The 24962-nt window shown below is 41.3% G+C and overlaps 1 protein-coding gene across 1 annotated transcript in view; it reads left to right on the top strand.

Annotated features, from left to right (window-relative positions):
- Positions 1 to 3686: 3686 nt before the first annotated feature.
- Positions 3687 to 24962, top strand: part of OTOF (otoferlin) — a 187330-nt gene continuing 166054 nt past the window's right edge. Inside the window, exon 1 of the mRNA XM_069071807.1 lies at positions 3687 to 3821. Coding sequence (XP_068927908.1) covers positions 3743 to 3821 — 79 coding nt within the window. The 5' untranslated portion in view covers positions 3687 to 3742. The remainder of the gene's footprint in view (positions 3822 to 24962) is intronic.

Below are 24962 nucleotides of genomic sequence, written 5' to 3'. Positions count from 1 at the left end.
ACTGGCCGTGTGACCTTGAGCAAGTTACTTAACCCCAATTGCTTATAAAAAAAAAAGCTGCATAAATGCTACCTATATCATGAAGGTAATTAGGGAGTGAACTCAGTCAAAGTTGAAGAGGGATCAGAAAAAATTTCATGCAGAAGTTGGTGGTTAAGCTTCTTGAAAAGGCCTGAAGGACCCACACCTCTTCAGAAATGGAGCCTGTATCTAACAGGATCAAATGAGATCTTTCCTGTTAGACTTTGAAAAATATAGTGCTTTGGCTAAAGAAAAATCACTATTATGATTATTCCCCCTACATAACTGGCTCTAAAAGGGAAGATACTTGTGGAAGCTGCAAGGGGCTTTCCTACAACAATTCTATTCAGCAAATGGTTATTAAGTGTCTTGAATGTATAAGGCAGGTCTTAGGAAGATACAAAGATAGAGAAGACACAATAAAATAAGACAAGTACACAAATCACGACAGAAAAATGAGAACAAGAAAGTCTGTGTATCACTTCAGGAAAGGCCAGAGAAAAGGATCTTGTCCACTTGATCCACTTGGGGAGGGGGTGGAACAGGGTAGGAATATTGGAGAGCAAGTGGGCATGAGTCAAATAATTAACAAGCATTTATTAATTAACTACTGTGTGCCAATTTCTGTGCCAAAGTCTGTGCTAGGTACTAGAGTACTAGAGACAGAAAGACCAAAAAACTCAGCCTTCAAGGAGCTTACGCTCTATCAGGAGGAAGAATGTATGCAAATATAAGTAAATACAAAATATATGCATTGTAAATATGAAGTAATCCCCCACCCAAAGAATAAACAAAGGCAGAGGGGGTGACAGGGAAAGATCTATATAGGGGGTGGTGGTTAACATTCCCGCCCATGGTCCATAGCTTTCTATTTTAACTAATTATTCTTGTTTACTAGGTACTTAGCTCTTTGTTTCCATATGTAGAAAGATTAGGGTGGGGGAAGGGGGTACCCTATGAATTTGGCATGGTGGGACAAAGCCCCAGTCATTCTGCTCTATCACAGTTACCAACACCTGGTTATCTTGTATCTTTTGCTTGAGTTCTTTACAGTGTACTGGAAAGAAGCTCCCAACCTTTCTGTGAGAAGGTCTTCCTCATTTTAACCCTGACCTTCCTTGCCAGACTTCTCCCTGTCTCTTCCTTTTCAATGCACCCTTCCTCCAGACAAACTAGACCTTTCATGTTATTAATTTGTTAATTCTGTTCTCTAAATACCACCCAGTCTTTCCCACCCATTTGCCTGGGCTCCTGCTAATATTCTTTCCTAAATGTCAAATTCAAGATTACCCTTCAAGGTTCATCTTTTTTGGTGTTTAGTCATTTCAGTCATGCCTGACTTTTCATGACCCCATTTGGGGTTTTCTTAGCAAAGATACTGGAATAGTTTGCTGTTTCCTTCTCCAGCTCATTTTACAGGTGAGAAAACTAAGGCAAACAATGTTAAGTGACTTATCCAGGGTCACACAGCTAGTAAATATCTGAAGCTGGATTTGAACTCAGGTCTTCCTGACTCCAGGCCCTATGCTCTATGCACTCACCACCTAACTTCCCTAAGGCTCATCTACTGCCTTATCCATGAAGTCTTTCCTGGACTCCCTTAGCTCTCACCTCTACATTCCTATCCTTTGTACCTCTATTTTATGCCATTCTACTGGATTGTAAAGTTCCATGAGAGCAGGAAAAGACTGTCTTATTTTTCTTGGCATTCCCCTACAGCATCTAGCATGGTGCTAGGAAAGAAGGAAGGAAGGAAGGAAGGAAGGAAGGAAGGAAGGAAGGAAGGAAGGAAGGAAGGAAGGAAGGAAGGAAGGAAGGAAGGAAGGAAGGAAGGAAGGAAAAAAGGGTATTTATTGGGAACACAACTAGGAGGAGATAATTAAGGGAGACCAATCCCTAGGAGAGAGAGAGAGAGAGAGAGAGAGAGAGAGATCTAACACTGAGACATTTTGCTAGATATCTACCTATATCTAGCTGGAGTCTCAGATCTAAAAATATATATATATTTAGGAATACAGATCCCACAAAACAACTTTCCAGAGAAAAGAAGCATTATACTGAGAAAACCATCAGGTAATGAGTCAGTAGCAGAGAGGTTGATGGGAAAATAGGAATGGTCCAGCAACACTTCTTACCACACTGTTGCTTGTTAAATGTTGAATATATACATATTTATGGATTGATTGTTTACTTCCATGTAATGTAGGGGTATTTCCAGTGTAGGAATGCATGTCCCCACATTCATGAGCCACTTGAGTCTGTGCAGAGCACAGACTGGTTCCTGGCTAGATACAGATCACAGCATATCCCCCAAATCAATACAAGTTGGTCCCCATAGGTGACCAACAGTCAATTCAACAAATGCCTATTCATCACCTACTGTGTGTAAAAAACTGTTGATTAAGCATTTGTTGAGTTGCATTTTCCATCATTAGGCACCTTCCTCATATGTTCCACTTTGGAATTCAATTTCAGAAACATTTCTTTAGGAGCTACTATATGCCAGGCACTATGCTAGACAGCGGGGCTACAAAGACCATAAAATCAAAATACCCCTTCTTAGAGAATGTACATTCTGTGGGGGAAAACAATACAAGCACATCAGTGAATATCAAGAGATATCAATAAATGGTATCTAGGTAATTTCACCGAGCATCATTATTGTTATTGTTGTTCGTCCTTCATTCTTGAAGAGGACCAATGACATCATGAGGGAAATGTCTTGACTTGTCCATGAATTGGACTCAAGTGAGGCATTAATTTCTTCTCTCAAGTACCTCACTAAGAGTAAGAAGCAAAACTTTGAGATCATCTTGTTTGATCCCTAGTTATTTTCTGGAGACCCCAGGAGTAGAATCTCCCTATTGCTCAATATGGAGAGAAGTACTATAGAGTAGGTGAAGAATCTTCCTGAGTAAGGTACCATCTGTTAAGGCCCATTGGGTCTCATGTTGTTAGCTCCAGGAATGGATGTGAGACACTTATGTGTCCTGAGCATTACTAAGCATAGCTGAGATGAGAATTACCCTGAAAACACAATTCTGACAGCTTAGTCCTATGTAAACCCGCTGTCATTCACATGCCTGTTTTTCATAGACCAAGAGAACTGGAGTCAGTTCAATTCTCCTTTTCACGTGTATTAGCAACTTGCTCTTTGGGGACAGAAATAATTTGTGCTGAATTCTTCCTGCCCCTCTTTTAATTTCATCTCTTGCTCCTAACTGATATCTCTCCTGGCAGACCAAAAGAACAAGGCTTCCTTAAAAGCAGTGGAGAAAGGGTCGGTTGGATGGGCCAGCAGCTGCTGGAGTCTTAAGATTCTGAGAGAAGACACCTGAAGCTGAGCAGCGCTTTATCTGGGAGAAGGCAGCTCGTGAAAAATTCATTCAGACTCTGTTCTAGCTGCACAGTCCTCCTATGCATGCATGCACACATGTATACTTACATACACGCATACACACACACACACACAAAGCCCACTCTTGGAATGGTGGCTCTGGATTGACAACTCTGAGCTGGAGAGGGGGAGGAGGCTTCTCTGCTGATGAGTAGCACTGAAGAACAGCAGCTCCTGTTTCCTGGGTCTCTGTGGGCAGCATCTAGGGTGAAGGAGGAGGAGGCAGAGGGAAGAAGCAGAGTGTGAGAGGCAGGCGGGCTGCATCACATCAACAGCCTCTCAGTGGCACTGACCTGCCCACCCTAGACGTGACGACTGTCCAGTATGGCTCTCATAGTTCATCTGAAGACCATCACAGAACTGAAAGGCAAGGGCGACCGCATCGCCAAAGTGACTTTCCGAGGTATGGACCAGTCCTACTTGATTTCCGAGAGATGGGTTTGTAGAGGGTCCCTTGCTCACTTTGAAATATTAGCCAAGCCCAAGGGTGTCTGTATGGGCACTTGCAGGATTCAGAAGGGTAACTGGGGATGGGAGTGGAGGGCAGAGATAAGTTCTCTGCAGAGCCCTGTGAAATGGGGGTTTGACTTGTATAATGGTATCTGCCCCTATCTAGACTGGTCCTTTAGATTTCTTGGGCAGTGAGGGTTCTCCCTGTTTCTATGTCTCTTTGTCTCTATGTTGTCGTCCCCCCCTTATATTTCTGCCCTTTTTTTGTCTACCTCTCTTTACATTTGTGATTCTATACTTGCTCATTCCTGAGTTGGGTGAGAATTCATCTGATTGCAGGGGGCTTTGGAGAGGAAAGAAGAAGAATCCTGTTCTCTGGAGAAGGTGGCAGTTGGGAGGAAGGTAGCAGAGTCTTCCAGCAGACCAGTACTGAATAGAACTAGCCACAGGAAGCAGTTCTTTGTAAGATTCCAGTCCCTGAGATCCAGTTGTATTAGTTCTGCCTGCATCTCCCTCCCTCCTCCTCTTTAGTCACACACAGGGTTGAGGATCTGACGCCAAATGGTCACAGACCTTCAAATCATACCCCAAGTCATCCCCAGACTGAGGAACCCAGAACAAGGAGGCCAGGGATGAGCCTGTGCCCATGCTCAGAGTTCAGACATAAAGCTTCTTGGCCAGCCTTCAGATCTGTGGTGCATGGTGCATATGTCTATGTATTTACTTTAGCCCTATTCATGATTCTCACACTTGCTCCCTCTCCATGTCTCCCTTGGGACACTACTGCCCTCATTCGGATCCCCTCTTTTATCTTTGCTCCATGACTGCCTTTCCTCTCATCTCAGCTTCTCTTGTCTCTGCCTGCTATCCATTCTTCCGTCTTAGGACAGATCCATGGTGTTCTTTGTCCAAAGCCCAGATGCCAGATGCACCCTCTCCAGACAGTGATCTTGGGGGGGAAGTGGCTAGAATGTTGAACTTAGAACCAGAAAACCCTGCATTCAAATCCTGTCTCAGATACTTACTTAGTTGTGTGATCCTGGGCAAACCATTTAATCTTTGCCTCCATTTCCTCATCTGCAAAATGGGGATAATGATAGCACCTACCTCACTGGGTTGTTGTGAGGATCAAATGAGATAAAATATGTAAAACATTTTGAAAACCTTAAAGTGCCTTAGGAATGCTAGCTATTGTTGTTATTATTGTGGTTATTAAGGTGTCAGTGGAAAAGCAACTCTGCTAAGTGGGGATTGGAGCAGGGAAGAAATGTAGGAATAAAGCACATACCGCACTCTGCTTCCAGACAGAAGAATCATATATGACAGGAGTATTGTGAGATCCCAAAATGTTTCCAAAACCTGCTTTCTGCACCTGTCCTGCATCAAGGATGAGCAAATGCTAGGGAAGGAGGAGTTGCCTTTCCTTTCTCCTTTCTAACACTTCAGTAGGAAGCCCATAGGGATGATGTGCTACTTGTAGGAAGAGATTGCAAAAGAGATGCTTTGCCTCAGGCTTTTAAATATTAGAGGCACATACACACTGCCCCCCACCCAAGGTCTGGAACTCTTGGGGACCACCAGCTACTGGTGACAGCTCTGCAAATTGTACTCACTTCATTTGGGGCTCAAGGGATATGGTTGCTGCTGCTTCTGCTGTGTGTGTGTGTGTGTGTGTGTGTGTGTGGTCCTTGCAGTCCTATAGTTTACCTCCCCTATTTCTTCCCAGGAGTTGGGGGACAGAGGTCATCAGTTGTACCAAGGGTGAAAGCACTCTCTCTGGAAGATAGCCTTGCCCTTCCATGGCACAACTGCATCTGACCCCCCAGTGATTCAAACTAAAGTTAGCCCTGGTACCATGAAAATGAAGTCAGGCCAAGTGCTCAAGGTAACCTTCTGAGTCCTTCCCTCACTCTAGATAAGCTCTGCCCCAGGCTAGCCCCTCTCTTCTTCATTCCCTGGTGGGCTCTTCAGGAATGATTTCTTTGTCTTCCCCAGGAGGTCTTCTCCCCTTATCCTTCCCCACATTTTCCCTAGGCACTAGGATTCCTAGGTATGTCTCTGAAAGGCAGCAAAATGATGATTAGCAAAAAGAGTCAGGGCTGGTAGGATAGGAGACACTAGATGGGTATATTGTTGGCCTTCTTGGAACTGTCCATGGTGGACTTTCCCTGAAGCACTCTCTGCATGATGCTTGCAGAAACTGACCAAAAAAAAATCCATACGTTTTCCATCTTTATCAAACTGAATTCTATACTAACAGATAACACAGTGTTTGGATGCTGCACCATTCTTAGCCCAAATAATAAAAACAATTGACGTTTCTTCTTATATTTCATATAAAAGTTTTATAAAACTCTTTATTGGAAACAGTCTTAAAAAGATGATGATGCAAGTATTTTCATTCCCATTGTACAGATGATGAAATTGAGGCTGCAAAGCAGGGTAATGATGTATGCCAGAAGTGTCAAATATGCCACAATACCCACAACAGTCCCAAGAGAGATCTGAACCAGACTAAAATGTAATTGGAAAATAAATAACAAAATAAATAAAATACAACAAAACAAAGATAGTATTAATATGTGGTTTTCTAAGTCAATATATGACCTTCAGGGATCCTTTGTGTACAGTTTAGTGGCCCCATTTCTATTTGAGTTGGACACCACTGGTGTGTTCAACCTATCCAGAATCACATAATTCGTACTGTCAGCGGCAGGATTCCAACTCAGACCTCTCCTGATGATGGAATTCCACTGTGTCACACAGCTTTTAACTTGGGGATTGTGTTAAATGATGTCACTGAGGCTACATAAAATCAGTTACATTTTGCAGGCAGATCATGTAAGGCAAAATAAGAAAAGAATAATTTGAGTTGCCCCTGGAGTCATGAAAGAAGATCAAAGGGAATGTAAACCCTTTGAAAGCAAAGACTGCTTCATTTTTATTGTTGTATCATCAGGCCTAGTACAGTGCCTAAAATGATAACTGTTTAATAAAGGTCTGTTGAATTAAAATATAAGGGCAGGAGAATCCAGTCCCCTTTATGCCAGCTCTGGCCATTTTCCTTTCCCATGGTGTATTGGGTCTTGGCTTTCCCCACACACCCCACCTCCCTGATATCTCTTCCTTAGTCTGGGACAGTTAGCATTGCTGTAGCACTCTAAGATTTGCAAAGCACTTACAAATATTTCATTTTATCCTCACAACTACCCTGAGGAGGTAGGGGGATATTATTATTAACCCAATTTTACAGATGATGAATCTGAGTGGGATAGAGGTTAAGTAACTTATCCAGGTTTACACAGCTAGTAAATGCATAAAGCTGGATTTGAACTCAAGTCTTTCTGACTCCAGGTCTAGCATTCTATTCACTGCTGCTGCCTTTAGGTGAGCCACAGTGGGTGAAAACCAAAACAAAACAAAAGCCCAGAAGGGCTGAGGTATATCTCATCAGAGATCCTGGGTGCAGTAGACAGTAACTCATTCCTTTGGGTCACTCACTACATGTGCCCCTCATTCCAGCAGAAGGGAGCAAATCCATTGTCAAATGCTCCTCTGACTTCACCCAAACTCTTGGAGTCTAGACTAGCCTCAGGTAGGTTTAGGGATCTCCTGGTCAGTTGCTCCCTTTGTGGCAGTGGCCCTCAGTTGAGCCAAACCTGTTTGATGTGTGGCATTGGGCCAGCTAGATAAGTGGTCATTGAGGTTCTTTCTAACTCTCAGATTCTATGAAGATTCTTCTGGGCTGATGCTCCATTGTGGTTGGATCTTCTCTTTTCTGTCACCAACTGCTCTGTGATCCAGTGGCTGGCTTCAGCCTGACTCATCTCTTCCTTCAGCCAGAACAGTGGAGGATAGGGACTTTGTACAGCTTTGGGAAACCACATTGGGAGCCACTCAAAGCAGTAAAGTTGACACATTCTGTGCCTGCTCATAAGGGATCAAGCTTTTATGGCTCATTGTTTCCCGTGCTTCCCCATCTCCGGGTCTCTGTTCTGACTCCTCTCAGCTCTTGAAATGGTCTCCTCTTTGCTTGCTGAATTCCTACCCATCCTCTAAATCCCAAACCGAATGCTCCTTCCTTGTGGAAGCCTTCTTTTACCATTCCCTGCTTCAATAATCATATTCCTCCCTCAGATATCCCATAGTATTTTGTATGCAACCCTGTAATTTGTGTACCATGGAATGAATGAATGAAATGAATTTAAGGAGGCAGCTAGGTGGTGCAGAAGAGAGAGCAGAGCCTAGAGTCAGGAAGATTCATCTTCCTGAGTTCAGATTCAGCTTCAGACATTTACTAGCTAGGTGACTCTGGGCAAATAATTTAATTCTGCATCAGTTTCCTCATCTGTAAAATAAGCTGGAGAAGAAATCTCTCCACTATTCTTGCCAAGAAAACCCCAAATGGGGTCAAGAAATGAGAACACGACTGAAATGACTAAACAACAATAATAAAAGTTAAATGCAAACTAGAGTGGGGGGGAGGGCATTAGTGTTGAGGGCATCAGGAACAGCTTCATATAAAAGAGGGTGCATCTTGAAGGAAGTGAGGGATTCTATGAGGTAGAGATGAGGAGGGAGTGAATTCCAAGCATTGGGGAAGGCCAATGCAAAGTCATGGAGATGAGCATCATGTCTAAGGAACAGGGAGAAGACCAGATTGTCTGGACCCTATAGGTTCCCAAGTGGGTGATACTGCCCCCTGGGGGTGCTGGAACAATCCAGGGGAAGCCCTAGATGCAATTAGGGGGTGTTGAATAAAAATAAGAGAGTGATGGAAGCATAAGGAAAGAAGAAATTATAAGAAAAATTTGAAAAACCGGTTGTACATGTTTCATCTGTTGTATAATAGAGCTAAAGTCATAGTAATTATATTATTTTCCAAATAAACACACAAAATGCAAGTTATAACCAATCAGTGGTCAAGTCCCCCAACAGGTCTTATCAAGCAAGTGTTGGCAAGGGAGCATGTTGTGCATTGTTGGGAAGTCCAGCATGCACTGGCAGTAAAATGTGCATATAATTATTTGTTTACAACACTATACTATATGGTTATGTGATGCAATATTGAGTCATCAAAATTCCGATGCAGGAGAAAACCAACAAATTTATAATAAATTATTAAATTTAAGATGTGTCATTTAAAAAAAATATATATATATTTACATATTTTTTCAAATGATGCAAATTTTTTTTAAAACTGTTAAAGGGTTAAAGAAAGTAGATTTTCAGGGGGAAGGGGAGCACTGAATAATTATTTTAAAGGGGACAGTAAGTCAAATAAGTTTGGGAACCTCTGGTCTGGACAGTAAGGTGAAGGAAGGGGAATTCTACATAATGAGGCCGGAAATGTAGGTTGGGATCAAGTTGTAAAAAGCTTTAAAAGCCAAACAAAATAGTTTCTATTTTATTCTGATCTACCTAGATCAATAAGACCAATGGCTAAGAAGCAGCTGAGACTCAGAGAGGGTGGAGTGACTTTGCTCAATGTTATACAACTAGTAAATGGCAGATTGTCGTCTTGAACCCCTGTCTCTAAATTTCAAGTCCAAGAACAGTGTTATGCAATGGACCAGGAGACCCCTAAAGGTCTAGGCAATTGTACTATGAGACAACTCAGTAACATTACTGTAAAAAAAAATGGCAAACCTACTTGGATACTTGGATGGATCTCTGATCTCATTGGTAATAGTGTTTTGTCCACTGGTATAGCTTGAAGCCCCCTTCCCTACAACCTCTTCCCCTGCTGCTCAGATAGCAGCACAGAGACAGAACTATGGCAAAAACACCAGCTCAGTCTATGAAGCATCTTCCTTCCCATAATCCCCCAGGTGGCCAATGTCTGTGCTCACCCTGTGACTTGTTTGTTCCCTCTGATTTCACCCTAACTCTGCCTTTTGTTCTGGTTCATTCTTTCCTAGTTCAACAATGAGAGTTGCGACTAGGAATTTTATTTCCTTGAAGGAAAAATAATTGGGGGAAAAAGGCATTTATATTAGGAAGGATGGTGAGGTGAATCAAGGTGAAGGGATGGCTGTTGTCTCAGGAAGGAAGCATGCTTCCCCTAGATGTTAGCACCCTAGAACAAAGTGCCATTAGCCCTATGAGAGTTGTCTCCATTTCCATTTTTGTCAATGCCCATTAAGATTCTGTGTCCCTTTTGATTTCTTTGATTGTCTACAGCATTGGACCCTGAGTACAATTGCAGTTTAGGGGGAAAATGTTTAAATGTTTAAAGCTAGCATGGATCTCCCTCCCCACTTCACTTTTGCATTCTGGTCATGTGGAGTACCAGGAAGATAAAGGAAAGCCTTATAGCTCAAGCCAACGGGGCTTTGGGAAACAGCAGCAATAATAATGGATTATTTACATGGTGATTTAAACTATGCAAAGCACATTACATGCATCATGTCATTTTAGCCTTATACAACTCTGTGAGCTAAGTAGGTTAAGCCCCATTTTACAGATGAGAAAAGACTTAGAGGAATCAAGGAACTTGCTCCTGTGAATAGATCACTGAATTCCAAAGTCAGGAAGAGCTGGGTACAAGTCCTGCCTCAGATGTTCACTAGCTGTGTGACCCTGAGCAATTCACCCAATCTCTCTGGACCTCGGTGTTCTCATATGTAAAATGAGGTTGTGGCTGATTATGATGACCTCCGAGGTGCCTTCTAGCATTAAATCCATGATCCTAGTGTGAGAGGCAAGATTTGAACTCACATCTTCCCAATCCAGTTTCCAGTAACCTATCCATTCTGCTAGGCTGCTATAAGGTTAGATCATTACATAACAAAACCTCCTGATACAAGTTGGAATAATTGAACACATTTCAACATGCATTACCAAGACCTTTCTAATAATAGTAATAGCTAGCATTTATATAGTGATTTAAATCTGGCAGAGTGCTAATTCATTTGACCTATATAATAACCCTTTGAGGAAGATGCAAGGTAGGGGTTTATTATCTCCATTTTACAGATGAGAAAACTGAGGACAAGATCAGTTAAGGAAGAGAACACTGGTTGGGCAAGATGACCCTTAAGGTCCCTTCCAACTCTGAGTCTATGACTCTATGACCTTCCTTGCTATGAGGACTCTACAGCAGCTTCTGTAGCCTGAGATTTGAGAGTAACCCCACCAAACTGGGCAGTCAACTAAGACGCCCAATGTCTTTTGCACATAAACTATGAAGTCTCATCATCTGAGTCCTGTACTTCTGCAACTGACCTTTTAAACCTGAGAGTTCTTGCTAAACTACAACTCTAAGACAACAATGAATTGTGGAAAACCATACTTGAACATGAGGGAGAGATGACCTCATCCAAATCTCAATTTCTCCATTACAACATTGGAATAACACTTACCTTAAAAGATGACTGGGAAGAAAGCATGTTGGAAACCTCAAAGGGCAATAAATCGTGAGTCACCAGTACTTGTGTCTGTGACTTATATCATGAGGTGGAACCCTCTTGTATCCTCAGTTTCCCTCCCTATACGTTACATATACCATATACCTCCATATTTTTTATGTGCTAGGAACTTCTCCATGGAGATTCAGAGTATTAGGAGTACCTGCAGGGCTAAGAACCTCACCAGGTATTAGAATCATGGACTGTCTCTCCTGGGAGAAAACTTTGAGATCATTTTACAAATGAGAGAACTGAGGCTTGAAGGCATTAAGTGACTTATGGCTGATCACAGGATCAAACTGAGGATGGGAATGGCCCTTCTATGTCGAAGAATTCTAGACTTGGAGTCAGTAGAGACCTAAACTCAGATCCTGCCTTTTGACATCCCAGAATGTGAGAGTTGAAAAGGATATCTAGTCCAACCCAGCAGCAGCCCTGTGATCTCAGTGGTGTAGGGAGCAGTCATAAAAGGTGCCCTACCTCTGCCAATAACCACAGATGGTAACAGCAATAATAATAATAACTAACATTTATGTAACATCTTAAGGTTTGCAAAACACTTTCATAATAGTGACAATTAGCACCATATAGTGCTTTACAAATATTATCTCAATCTATCCCTATAACAATCCTGAGAGGAAGGTGCTAGTGTTATCTCCATTTTACAGATGAGGAAGCTAAGTAATAAAGGTTAAGTAACTTGCCCAGGGTCACACATCTAGCAAGTGTTTGAGGCAGCATTCAAATTCAGATCTTTATTACTTGAAGTCCAGTACTCTATCTACTATGCCTCTCTCTCTCTGTCTCTGTCTCTGTCTCTGTCTCTCTCTGTCTCTCTGTCTCTCTCTGTCTCTCTGTCTCTCTCTCTCTCTCTCTCTCTCTCTCTCTCTCTCTCTCTCTCTCTCTCTCTCTCCCTGCCTCTCTCTCTTCCTTCTCTTCCTCTCTTCTTCCTCTCCCCTCACCTTTCTTTCTCTTTCTTTGTCTCTGTCTCTCTTTCTCTCTGTCTCTGTCTCACTCTATATAGACATGTACATATATACACAAATATATGGAACATACACATATATGTATTTGTGTGTATACATATGTGTATGCATATACATATATGGGCATAGATATATAAGAATGTCAGGGTAATGTCAACGTTCCACTGGGTTCCAAAGAGGCTTCCCTTTCTTTGGTAAGGTGACAGGAAAAACCTCCCACATCTGCAGCCACCTCTGCAGCCTGACCTGGTCCAGATGGGCTCTCTAGATCTCTCTAAATCTCTAACCCAGCCAGAATTTGCCACTCTCTCCCTGCTAGTTTCTGCAGGCAGGGGAGGGGAGGAAAGGCGGTGCTCCAGCCCAGCAGGGCCCAAGGGAGAAGCAGCTATTAATGTTTGGTTGATTAAAAGAGCCTCTGATGAGGTCGAGCTCTCCAGCTGGGCTGGTTTGACTTGCTGTTAGCAGCCTGCCTGCTAATCCTCTGTACTGCAATTGCTACCATCCATAAGTAACAGTGTTTCCCTCCTCCTTTGTGCCCTCACTCAGAAAGCCCCCCACTCAGGGACCACTCCCAACCCTAAAGCGCATCTTCCTCTCCAGCTCCCACACTCTCCTCCTTCTTCCCCCCACCCTATCCTACCACCCAGGCTCTCTCTCCTCCCCCTCTCACACACACACACACACACACGCACACGCACACGCGCACACACACACACACACACACACACACACACACAAACCCCATGAATGCTTACAAATCCTTCTCTATACCAGCAGTCAGTGAGACTCAGGGCTGTTTCTAGGCTGGAACAAACCAATGCGAACACAGAGGGAAAGCAGAATGCTCTGACAATCCTCTAAGATCCCACTTTGATGAAGGCCAACTATTAAAGACATGAGAATAGTTCTTAAAAGCACCCTCGGCTACACATGTTCTCATAGCAAAGTAATTGCTAGAAGACTGCTAAATAAGCTATGTAAATAATCTCCAAACGTCAAAAATCCAGGGTGCATTTCCCAGCAATGTCAATCTTGCTTTGGAAAATGCTTGACTCTGCCATGGGCTCTGTGACCTACTGTTATTAAGAGCAGCTTGGCCCAGTGGAAGATCTCTGACTCTAAGCCAGGGGTTCTTAACTTGGGGTCCACAGTCCCAGGAGAGATTTCAGCAGGTTGTGAATTTGGATAAGGAAAAAAAAATACATCATTAGTTTCACTAATATTTGGTTTCCTTGGTAATCCTACATATTTTATCTGATGCTTTTAAAAACATCATTCTGAGAATGCATCCATGTTTCTTGCTAGATAGCAAAGGGGTTCATGACACATAAAAAGGTTAACTCCTGATGTTTAGTAACAAGATCTTAGTTCACATCTCACCTCTGATACTACCTGTGAAATCTTAGGCAAATTTCTTAACTTTCTTGGTCCTCAGTTTCCTCATCTGTAAAAAGAAAAGATTGGACTAGCTGCCTATGAGTCTGCTTCCTGAGCCTATAAGACTTAGACTGAAAGTCAGGGAACCTAGGTCCAACCTAACCCAACAAAGCATTTATTAAATGCCTACTGCATACGAAGACTAGATGCTGGGGAAACGAAGGAAAAAAACAGAAAGAGCTCCTGCCCTCAAGGAGCTTATATTCTAATGTGTGCTTTTAGGGTGGACACAGCACATGCACTGATAAGTATATGTATGTAACAGCCTGAGAGGACTGTTACATTTATAACATATACAGCAAATTTTTAAAGGAAAAGGGTGCTAAAAGCTTGGGGGAAGGAGGGTCCTTTTGGAGAAGATGGCACCTGAGCTGTGAGGAGACAGGATTCTAAGACATAGAAGGTGAATTGGAAATGCATAAGTTGGAAATAATCAACAAAGGGAAACCTTAAAGGGGACTAGTAAAGGTTTCTTGTAGAAAGTGGGATTTTAGAAGGAAGCCTAGGAAACCAGGACGCCATGATGAGCCATGATGAGGATCGCATGGCATGCAAACAGAGAATATGCCCAGAGCCAATAGATTGACTGCCTTGTTTGTGAAACAGCAAGGAGGTCACTATCACTGGATTAGAGAGTACCTTGTAGTGGGGGGAGGTATAAAGTATAAAGATGGAGACTAGAAAGATGGAGGTGTTAGTTTATGAAGGGCTTTGAACACCAAACAGTGAGGATATCGTATTTGATCCTTGAGGTGATAGGGAACTACTAGAGTTTATTGAGTATGATGTGTGATCTTGGAGGACTTGTTCTTTAAATAAAATCTCTTTGATGGCTGAATGGAGGATGGACTGGAATGGGGAGAGACATATGGTGGGCAGATTAATCTGCAAGCTACTGCAATAATCCAACTGTGAGGTGAGGAGGGTCTATAGCAAAGTGGTAGCAGTATCAGAGAAGATAAGGGGGTATATTCAAGAGATGTTACAAAGGTGAAATAGACTGATCTTTGCAACAGACTGGATATAGGGGAGTGAGAGATAGTGAGGGGTCAAGGGTGACATCTAGGCTATGGCTTGGAGGACTGGGAGGATGGTGGTACCCTAGGAGGTAATAGGAATATTTGGAAATGGAGACTATTTAGGAGGAAAGATAAACATTTTTTAAGATTTAAGGTTTAAGATATCTACTGGACATCCAGCTTGAGATGTCCAAAAGGCAGTTGAAGATGAAAGATTGGAGGTCAATAGAGAGGTTGTAGATATGAGAATCATCAGCATAGAGGTGATTATTAAATCCTCGGGAGATGATGAAATCACCAAATGAGGTAGTAATGTGGGAGAAGAGAAGAGGGCCCAGGACAGAGCCCTGTGGGACACAGTTAGTAGTCATGACCTGGATGAGGATTCAGCAAAGGAGCCTGGGAAGGAGTGTCAGATAGGGGGAAAACTAGGAGAGGGTGGTGTTCTAAAAACCTAGAAAGAAAAAAGTACAAGTAGGTGGTATAGAGATCAAGAAGAGTGAGGACTGAGAAAAGGTCATTAGATTTGGCAATTAGATCATTAGTAACTTTGGAGAGATTTTCAGTTGAATAATGAGGTAGGACATCAGATTGTAGGGAGGAAAGAAGAAATTGAGAGGAGAGGAAACAGAAATACCTATTGTAGTCTTTTCAATGAGTTTAGCCACAAAGAGCAGAAGAAATACAGCACAATAATGGAGTTAGAAGGATGAAGTGAGGTTTTTTGAAAATGGGGAAACATGGAAATGTTTGTAGGCAGTAGGAAGGGAGCCAGTAGATAAAGAGAGATATGAGGGGGAATGATAAAGGGGGCAATCTGTTAGAGAAGATAGGATGTGGATTTAAAGAAAGGATGTGTTTTAGAGGAAATGTGAGTTAGGTTTTGGATATGTTGAATTTGAGATGCCTACATGACATCTAGGTAGAGAAGCCTATCAGGCATTTGGTACAGATCTGTAGTTCAAAAGTGAAATTAAATCTAGATATGGAGATCTGAGAATCATCTATGTAGAGATGATAACTGAATCCAATGGGAGCTGATGAAATCACCAAGTGAGAGAGCGTAAAAATGTATATGTAGATATGCACTACCCATGAAAGATACCTATGTCCCTATGGTTTGTCTAGATGTGACTTTCAGGAGGCATTGATAAGTATCTCTAAAATCTTGCTCATTCCCTCTCTAAGGGAAGTTATGACTCTTGCCTTGCAAAGGGGAGGTTATGACTCTTGCCTTGCAAAGAGCAGGAGAAAGGTCCTAAAAGTTGGGACAAGAGCTGAGAACTCTTGTCTCCAGTCTCAGAAAGGATACTGGGCTAAAATTATATTTAACTCCTTAAACATTACTGGTCATGGGGTACAATTTTGGTTCAAAACAAAAAACCACTTTCCTGTTCACTATCCCTTAAAAGGGGATGGATTAACCTAAGCTTACACCCATGGTTTTACACTTAACAGTTGGACTCTTCACCAAATGCAGGTTATGCAAAAGGCCATCACAAACAGAGAATATCAAATAAATTCACTAGCAGATAGCAAACAGAAATCGGAGTTCTACAATTTAGAACATACCAGAAAACTCTTAAGATTAAATTAGTTCTTTGCTGAGAAGGAGGTGAAATCCCAGCTCAAAGCAAGAGAGAGGCCCCAATCTCACCAAAGAGGGAATCTTCCTAAGTCTTTAGGGAGAAAAGCTGGAAGTCAGGGACGTGTTGAGGAACTGATTTCTCCTACATTGTTTGCAGCTTCTTAAATCTTGGCCTCTTTATCATGTCTGGAGTCAGTCCCAAAGAGAGTCTGACACTGTATGTGACTCCTGAAGAAGAATCAATGTCTCTCTTCTCCTGAGAGCTCACACCAATTCCAACTCTCACTCAAACATAGAGCTTTGATTCAACCTCTTCTCCACAGATCCAGGGTCACATCCAAACATACAAAATGGCCCAGGCTTAGTTGGAAACCTAGGTTACAGAAAACAAGGCCCTAGGGGGATGCCCATGGTTAGTGGGCATGAGGAGGAGGATCCAGGAAAGGAGTCTGAAAAGGAGGGATCAGACAAGCGGAAGGATCAGAGGACACGAGATCTTGAGTCAAAAGGGACCTGAGAGACCATCTAGTCCAACCTTCTGATATTGCAAGTGACGAAACTGAAGTCCTGGGAAGTGACTTGCCTAAGAACCAAGAAAGAGCGTTGTCACAAGAAACCAAGGGAGAAAACCATTAAACTCTCAGTGATGGCATTTTCTCAGCTCTCATGCTTCCCAATCTCTTTGCAACTTTTGCCACCATGACCACCTGGACACTCTCTTTTTCCTTTCTGTGTTTGAGATTCTCATTCATGTTTTCATGATGGGGAAGTCATTTGATATTCAGTTCAATTTAATGAACAATTATTAAGCAACTATTATGTGTGGGTCACTGTGCTAAGTGACTGGGGATATAAAAACATAAAAAAAATGAAACATAATCTGCCTCAAGGAACTTACATTGCTAACGGAGGGGGGCTATAAAATAGGTATATAAGTAAATAAAAATTAAACTTAAACACTAGGAGGTGGCAACAGCTGCTTATGGGAGAGTCCCAGGGTCACTCTGATGACTTGTACATGTCCTACTATGGCAGAAGTACTGAGTGAGTGGGGTGTTCTCTATTATCACAAAGTAGTCTGAGACGTTCAGTGTTATGGATGTGTGAATTTGTGCTCCAAACCCTCAACTACCAACTAAGCCACCCCCATTTGTAGGTGCTATGTTTCAAAGAGCATTAATCAGGTGACCTTGTCAAGATGAAGCTGGTTTCCCAAGGAGGGACACCCACACAGGAATGCTTCATGCAGTGTTTCATGATTAACGTAGAATCAATAAGTAAACAGTATTTGATAACATGGAAGCCTCAGGTCCCTCACCCCTGATTCTAGTCTAGCCCATACATGAAAGGAATCACCACTATAACATACCTTAAAGGTAGTCATTCATCCTCTGCTTGAAGACTTCCAAAGGGTGAGGACCCATTACCTCTCAGGAAGCCCTGTCAATGGAGCAGGGGAGGTGGGATGGGGCCTCCATTACATATCCCTATAGCTCTTTCCTTTGACCATAGCTACCACTCTTTGTTGCTGCAATGCCACATCATTTCCTCTCTTGTTCCCCTGACCCACAGTCCTTGATACTCCTTTGGGACGGGGAATGAGAGAAGGGCAGCTGCAGAATGACAGAGTAATCATATGCATATACAAGCACTTTCAAGAGACAGAGAGCACTAACAACTTCCAGGATCAATCAAGCAATCCAACAGTACATAGGGAAAGAAAGGAACAGATGCTACTTTCAAGGAGTTTACATTCTAGGACCAGAAAAGCCCACACACATAAGTAGCTTCTGAGCTGCACCTTGAAGAAAGCCAGGCATTCATTCTAGGAAGCAGTGGTGAGGAGGTAGTCTGTCAGCAGGGGTGATGGATGATGGATGATCTATGCATGGGAAACTCTTGGGACAAGTAAGCATATTAAAAAGAAGCAAATTCCTTCATTGATCCTGCTCAAAAATGTTTGAGTCCATCATTTCATTGTGCAGGGGGAGAGAAGTATGTTTCAGATATATGCACTTCCAATAGATTATCATGATGGATAGTGAAAAGGGTGCTAGAATTAAAATGAGATGACATAGGTAGGAAGAAACAGCCAGGAGTATTCTGGTAAATGTTGAACAACTAGCTCCTCTGAAGGAGATATATATTTATGTGTATTTGTATTTATGTATACACACACACACACACAACCTCCTTTTAAGTTTAATCTGCATTATTAACATTTTCTTCATCAGGTTCTTAAGGTCAGACAACAAAACAATAGAACAAGCCCTGAATTGTGATGTTTGCTGATTTCCAGGTATAAATGTTCACAACAAAATTTAATGATTACTCAAAATTAGCACACCCCTAGAAAAAGCTAGGGAGCTGGTATGATTCAAATGGAGAATCCATAATGGAAAATAATGTGGAAGCCAGATTTATAGGGCTTTAAATGCCAGGTTGAGTATTATGTGTTTTATGCTAGAGGTAGTAAGAAGCCACTGAAGATTTTCTGGGTATAGGAGTGCCATAGTCAGATCTGTGTTTAGGAATATTTTGTTGGCAGCTGTGTGGAGGATTCGTTAGGGATCAGAGAGAAGGGAAGCAGAGAAACCAATTAAAAAGATATTGCTATAGTCCAGGTGAGAGGTGATGAGAGTCTATATTATGTGAATGAAAAGAAAGAGACAGATATTATAAAGGTGAAAAGACCTTACAATTCTTTGGCTATGGGGGATGCAGGAGGGGGAAACAATGAAGGGTGACTATAAGATGAGAACTTAGGTTACCGGAATGTGCTAGATATGGAGTCTGGATACCTAGGTTGAAACCCAGGCTATGAAATTAGATGAGTTTATCAGTTACCTTATCTGTAAAATGGGGAGAATAATATTTGAACTACCTAGCTCACAAGGCTGTTGAGGGGAAAGTGCTTGGTGAATTATTAAACACTAGATATGTATGAGTTACTGCTCTAAACCAACATGCTGGAAGCCTTCTCTTGCTCTCAGGATCTGAGGGCACTAAAATTCCACAAGACAGAGAATTGGATGAGATCCAGTCACTGATAGCTATGGTCAGCCAGATTAAGTTGAAGACAGTTTAACAACCAGATGAAACACAGTTTGGTTTCAGTCCCTGAGGAAAAGTGAGCTAGCTATTCAGTTAAATCTGTGGTTGCTATCTCTCCTTCCAACAGTTAGATCATGATCTCTCAGAGGAAAAATTGATTCCAACAGTTTTTATCACCCCTTTTCTGACTCCAGTCTGGGTGACCCTGCCCCTAGATGTTTAAATTCTTTTTATTTTGGGTGTTTTTTAAAAGCACAAAGGCTCCCTTGCTCTGTTTAGGGTCTGAGAAATCATTTTCTAAAGTTTTCAAGGAAGACGAAAAAAAAGATTTCTTAATCCTGGCACATAATAAATGCATTTTGACTTAATTATTTCAACCTACTTGAAAATATAAATGGAGTTATTTTCAAAGCCATGCTTCATTGTAGCCACAAAGCTCTGCAGGTATGCCTCATTTTAGATAATAGATGTGTTCCTTTAAAAAAAAAGCATGCATTTTCTCTCCTTCTTACTTCTTCCCCTTCCCAACTTAACAACAAAAAAGAAAAGAAGAATAAAAGTCTTGTGACAAATATGCATATTCAAGAAAAACAAGTGCCTTCCCTGACACTGCCCAAAAATATTATGTTGCATCTCTACACTTTGAGTCTATCTCTTCATTGTTTAGGGGGTGAGAAGCATGCTTCAGACAGATGCATTTCTAATAGAATGTCACAATGGATAGTGAAAAGGGTGCTGGAATTAGAATGAGATGATACTGGTTCAAATCTTGCCTCTTTTATTTGCTACCTGTGTAATTTTGGGTAAGACACTTCTTTTTCCTCATTTGCAAAATGAATAGACTGAACTCAGACTGCCAAAGTCCCTTCTAGCTCAAAATTATGATCCCATGATCCTTGAGGGCAGGAATAATTTTGCTACATTTTTTTGTATTCCCTAGAATCTAACACAGTACCTGTATATAGTCAGTGCTTAATAAATGCTTATTAAATTGCATAAAATTTCTTTTAAAGTTGCCTTTAAAATAGGTTTTTGTATGAGAAACCTTACTTTACCATTAACTTTCACTGTAAGATTCAAGTTGTGTTCCTCCAGGTAAAGACATTTAGCCTAAGATATAATCAAATTATACTTAAGAACATGGAAGACATTTTAAACAGGTATAAAAGACAATTATAATTTTCCAATCAAGTACTAAAATAATGCTCAAGGTAAATTTACAAAATGTGAATGCAGAGTAGCTCAGTTGTGTCTACAAAGGAAGAACAATAACTGTCACTGAATAGAGCTCAGAAAACTCCAAAGGCCCCCAGCTTCTAGCAGACCAAATGTTAATGCTGAAAAAATGGGACAGCTCCCAACTCCTGGTTGTTGTTTCGGTGCTGCCATCTCCTAGGGTTCTGTGGGGGCTGTTGGCTTTCAGACATGAACAATGTGATCTGGGTTGGAGGAGACATAATGATATAGCAGAGACAGCTATTCCAAAAGCTAGAGGCATTTGAACAAGTAACATAGAACAGAGTGGTTTTGGGAAAATCTCAAGATTTCACCCAAGTCACCCAGAAGCAAAAGTAAGACATAGTACATGTAAATAGACTGCAGCATGTTGCCAATGATGATGCATGTGAGGAATGGTATAAAAGACATTGTAAGGGACATGTCTGTCCAGATAAAGATATGGGCCAGTCAATCAATAAGCATTTACTAAGCACCTACTATGTGTCTGGCATTGGGCTAAGTTTGGGAGATACAAAGAAAGGCAAAAGACAATCCTTTCCTCAAAGAACTTGCAATCTAATGAGGGAGACAACAGACAAACAGCTGTATGCAAAAAAAATACTGTCTAGAGGACAAGAGCCAAATGCAACCTCTTTGAAAACAAGGTCAGTTTTTGGTTTTGTCTTTGTGTCCCAAGCACCTCGTACAATGATTGGTACATAGTAGGGTTTTAGTAAGTGGGCAACACAAATTCTCCTCTGGCACCCTTAAGACATTAAAAAAAAAAAAGCAGAGAAAGTCAGCACATTGGGTGGGTCCTCTGTAAAGGACTTCTTGAAGTATGTTGGAATCAAGCATGATGAGGAATTAATAAAATACCCACACCAATGACAGCTAACAGCTGACATTTCTATAGTGCCCTAAAGTTTGCAGTATTTTGCCTGTGTAGTCTTGCTGTGGCACACTTAACTCTCTCCAGTTTCTTTATTTCCCTGAGTAGGGCTAGCTTGGTCACCTCTGTTGTACAACTACCCAAGATATCAGAATGGGTGGTTTCCCCATAGGGTCATCTATCTGGCTACAATTCAAACTATCACAGTTTGGGGAGTAACCCTGGTGTGTTTGTGAAGAAGGGACTTTTTACTGCTCACCACTGTAGGTCCTAAGGTTCCATCAGCCTGTTTTCTAATTACAAAAAATCAGTTGTAATGACACCAGTAACTCTCAAACATGAAAAAATAATAAATTGTAAGACAAAAGCAAGAATAAGGATAACATTTATTCAATAGAAGTAGGAATGATATAAATGTAACAGTCTACTCATATATCTGGGTCCTATTAATACATATATTTAGGGGAGAGTAGTTACATACAGAAATCTAGCTGGGAAGTACAGACATGAGAAGGAAAAGCCATATGCCTGGGACTCCTCATAACCCTAGTTCTTACCCCTTGATATCCTTAATCTATTTAGAAAATATTCTCAACCATGTGTTATCAGGTGGACAAAACAACTCTGTTATCTGCTCTCCTCTGGTTCTCACTTATCACCTGCTAGACAAAACCCATCCCATCTCTCTATTCTCTCACATTGGAGCCTGAAGATCTAGGAGAAGTAACATCATAGAGGTGGCTTAGGCACTCCTCCATGCTGGTGTGACTAAGGGATTCAGAAAAAATGAATTTTTTTTTACCAGGACGGTCCCCCCTCCTTAGGTGATTAAGATGTTATTCTCCAAAGGGATGTTAATGTTGTCAACCACAAAGGTATTATTTTAACTCTTCAACTATTTTCATTCTTTAACCTCTTGCCTGTGTAGGCAGACATTTTAATATATAATTTTCAAAATGTATTTTAAACATTCAATGACTTTCCAGCAAAATTTGGTTAGACTTCCTACTGGAGGTTTAAAGGGATTTCTGATAAACTCAAAATCAGAGATTGCCTGTAAATCCATAGTCCCTTTACCACTCAAAGAAGACTTGTCCAGTGCCTTTGCTGCATTGATTAGAAGACTTGACTGTAATTTTGATATTAAAGTAAGTAGCCATAGTACACAATATTAATTCTGATGACCTAATTAGTATAAGATCCTTCAGGCTGTAGATGGCAGATTGAGTAATCCTGCTTTTCTCCAGCTAATTAGTTCTCAGAAAAACAATGCCTTTCTCCCAATTAGCACAGTGCCCAACAAAACAGCCCAAAGCCCTCTGATAGATTTGGACAACTCCAATCAACTTCTGTAGTCCGTCTCCTATAAGCAACTCCTTTCATCACCTCCTGTGTCTCCTGCCCCCAACTCCTTCTGCTCTCAGCTTTCTCTCCGTCTTTATCTGATCATCTCCCACCAATCCTAACTACCCACTCCATGCCTCACATCAGGTGAAATCATCATAGGCAACACTTTCAAGACAGTAATATGTAAATGAGCTGATACACCACAATGAATTACAGCCATCTTAAACTCAGTACTCTGTCTTCAGACAGGTCCCTTAAGTCCATTTATCTGAGAAAAAATGTTCCTTCAGGTCCTGAAAACAGTCTGTGTCTCTCCACAAAGGTTTTATCTGAGAGGCTATTTTTTTTCTTAAGCTGATTTTATCAGTATTCCTAATACAAATGGTTTTTTCCTACCTCTATCAGCAATCAGTATTACAAAAGGGGAAGTACCTTACACATCCATTATCTCATCACTTCTTCATCTACCCTCTGAGTTAGATGTCATAGATATTTTTATCCACATTTTACGAATGAACTAAAAAAGAGAGAGATGTTAAGTCACTTGGCCAAGGTCACACAGGTAGTAAGGTTCTAAGGTGGGATATGAACCCTAACTTTTCTGACCCTATGACCAGCACTCCATCCATTATACCCTGCTGTTTCTGAAATCAATGAAGTGACAACTCTATCCAAGTATCTAAGTATGTGAACAAATGGCAAGCAAGTTTTCTTGAACAGACACAACAATCAATGGAGAACATTGTTGAAACACATGGCTTATGGGTCATAGATCACAAGATTTGGAGTTAGAAGGGGTCATAGAGACCACTTAGTCACAGAATTCCAGGACCTCAGAGTTGGAAGGGACGTCAGTAGTTAGTTAGTCAAAGCAGTGCCTGACTATTAGTCCTCCATACAACAGCCCTGATGCGTGCTTATCCATTCTCTGCTTAAAGACCTCCAATAATGGGGAATTTACAACAACCAACTTGTCTATCACAGAATTATTCACTCCTTCCTGGGCTTGGATTTGAGACCCAGGTTCAAATCCTGGCTATGATGTTTATTATGGAGTGACACTGGGAAATACACAACCTCTCTCTGAGTTTCAGTTTCCCCCTCTGTAAAGTGGGCATAATATTTGCACTACATACTTCACAGAGGTGTCATAAGGAAAGTGCTTTATAAATCCTAAAGTACTATGCAAGTGCTTTTTATTGATGCTCAAATACCTTCTTCAAGGATTCCATTTTATAGTTAAGTATACTGAGGATCAGAGAGACGAAGTGACCCAAAGCCAAGCTTTAAATCCAAGTCTTCTGGCTCTAAATACAACATACTTTCCACTGCAAAATTAAACCTTATTCATTTAAAGTAATCAAGGGAAAAAATAAGCATCAACTAATGAGAAATCCAAGTTCCATATTTTAAAAACAAAGACAGTTTTCATCATTTATTTTATATTGATAGATGGATGAATGGATGGATGGATGGATGGATGGATAAATGGATGGACAGACAGATAGGTAGGTAGGTAGATGGATAATGATAAGACAGCAATTTTTAAGCACTTAATATGCACCAGGGTTAGGCCAATAGAGGTTTTTGCATTATCCTTTTAAAATGCCTAACCTGGTCCCTTGTAGTAAAGAGTCTCAGGAAATTTGGTCTATGTGGCACAGTTCATGATCAAATCCAGTCATTAACATTCTTCCCTCTCTAGAAACTTTTAATTCTTGCTGTCATGGGACAAAACAAAACTCTGCCCTCCAGTTCTGATCTAAAGATATAGCTTCTTCTCTCCCCAACCTGAGAAAAAAATACAACTCCCAGCATCTTCAGTGACTTGGGCCTTCACTTGAAAGGTAGCCAGTTCAAGTCCTGTTGGAATGAATGTAACATTCAGAATATTACATTCATTGTTAATACACAGAACAAGAGCTAATACTTTTGGCAAATGGAGCCAACGAGGCAGATTCCTGGGAGAAACTGTGAAGCAGGGATCCAATCTCTTGAGTTGCCCCTTCTCTCTGTCTCTCTTGCTCTCTCTATCTCTCTGTCTCTTTCTGTCTCTGTCTCTGTCTCTGTCTCTGTCTCTGTCTCTCTCTGTCTCTGTCTCTGTCTCTGTCTCTCTCTGTCTCTCTCTCTCTCTCTCTCTCTCT

This window comes from Petaurus breviceps, unplaced genomic scaffold (assembly GCF_028583685.1).
Source record: "Petaurus breviceps papuanus isolate PSGF00001 unplaced genomic scaffold, PetGlider_PUasm1.0 90845, whole genome shotgun sequence".
NCBI lineage: Eukaryota > Metazoa > Chordata > Mammalia > Diprotodontia > Petauridae > Petaurus > Petaurus breviceps.
The sequence above is the reverse complement of the archived record's forward strand: the minus strand, read 5'-3'. Positions and strand labels throughout refer to the sequence as shown.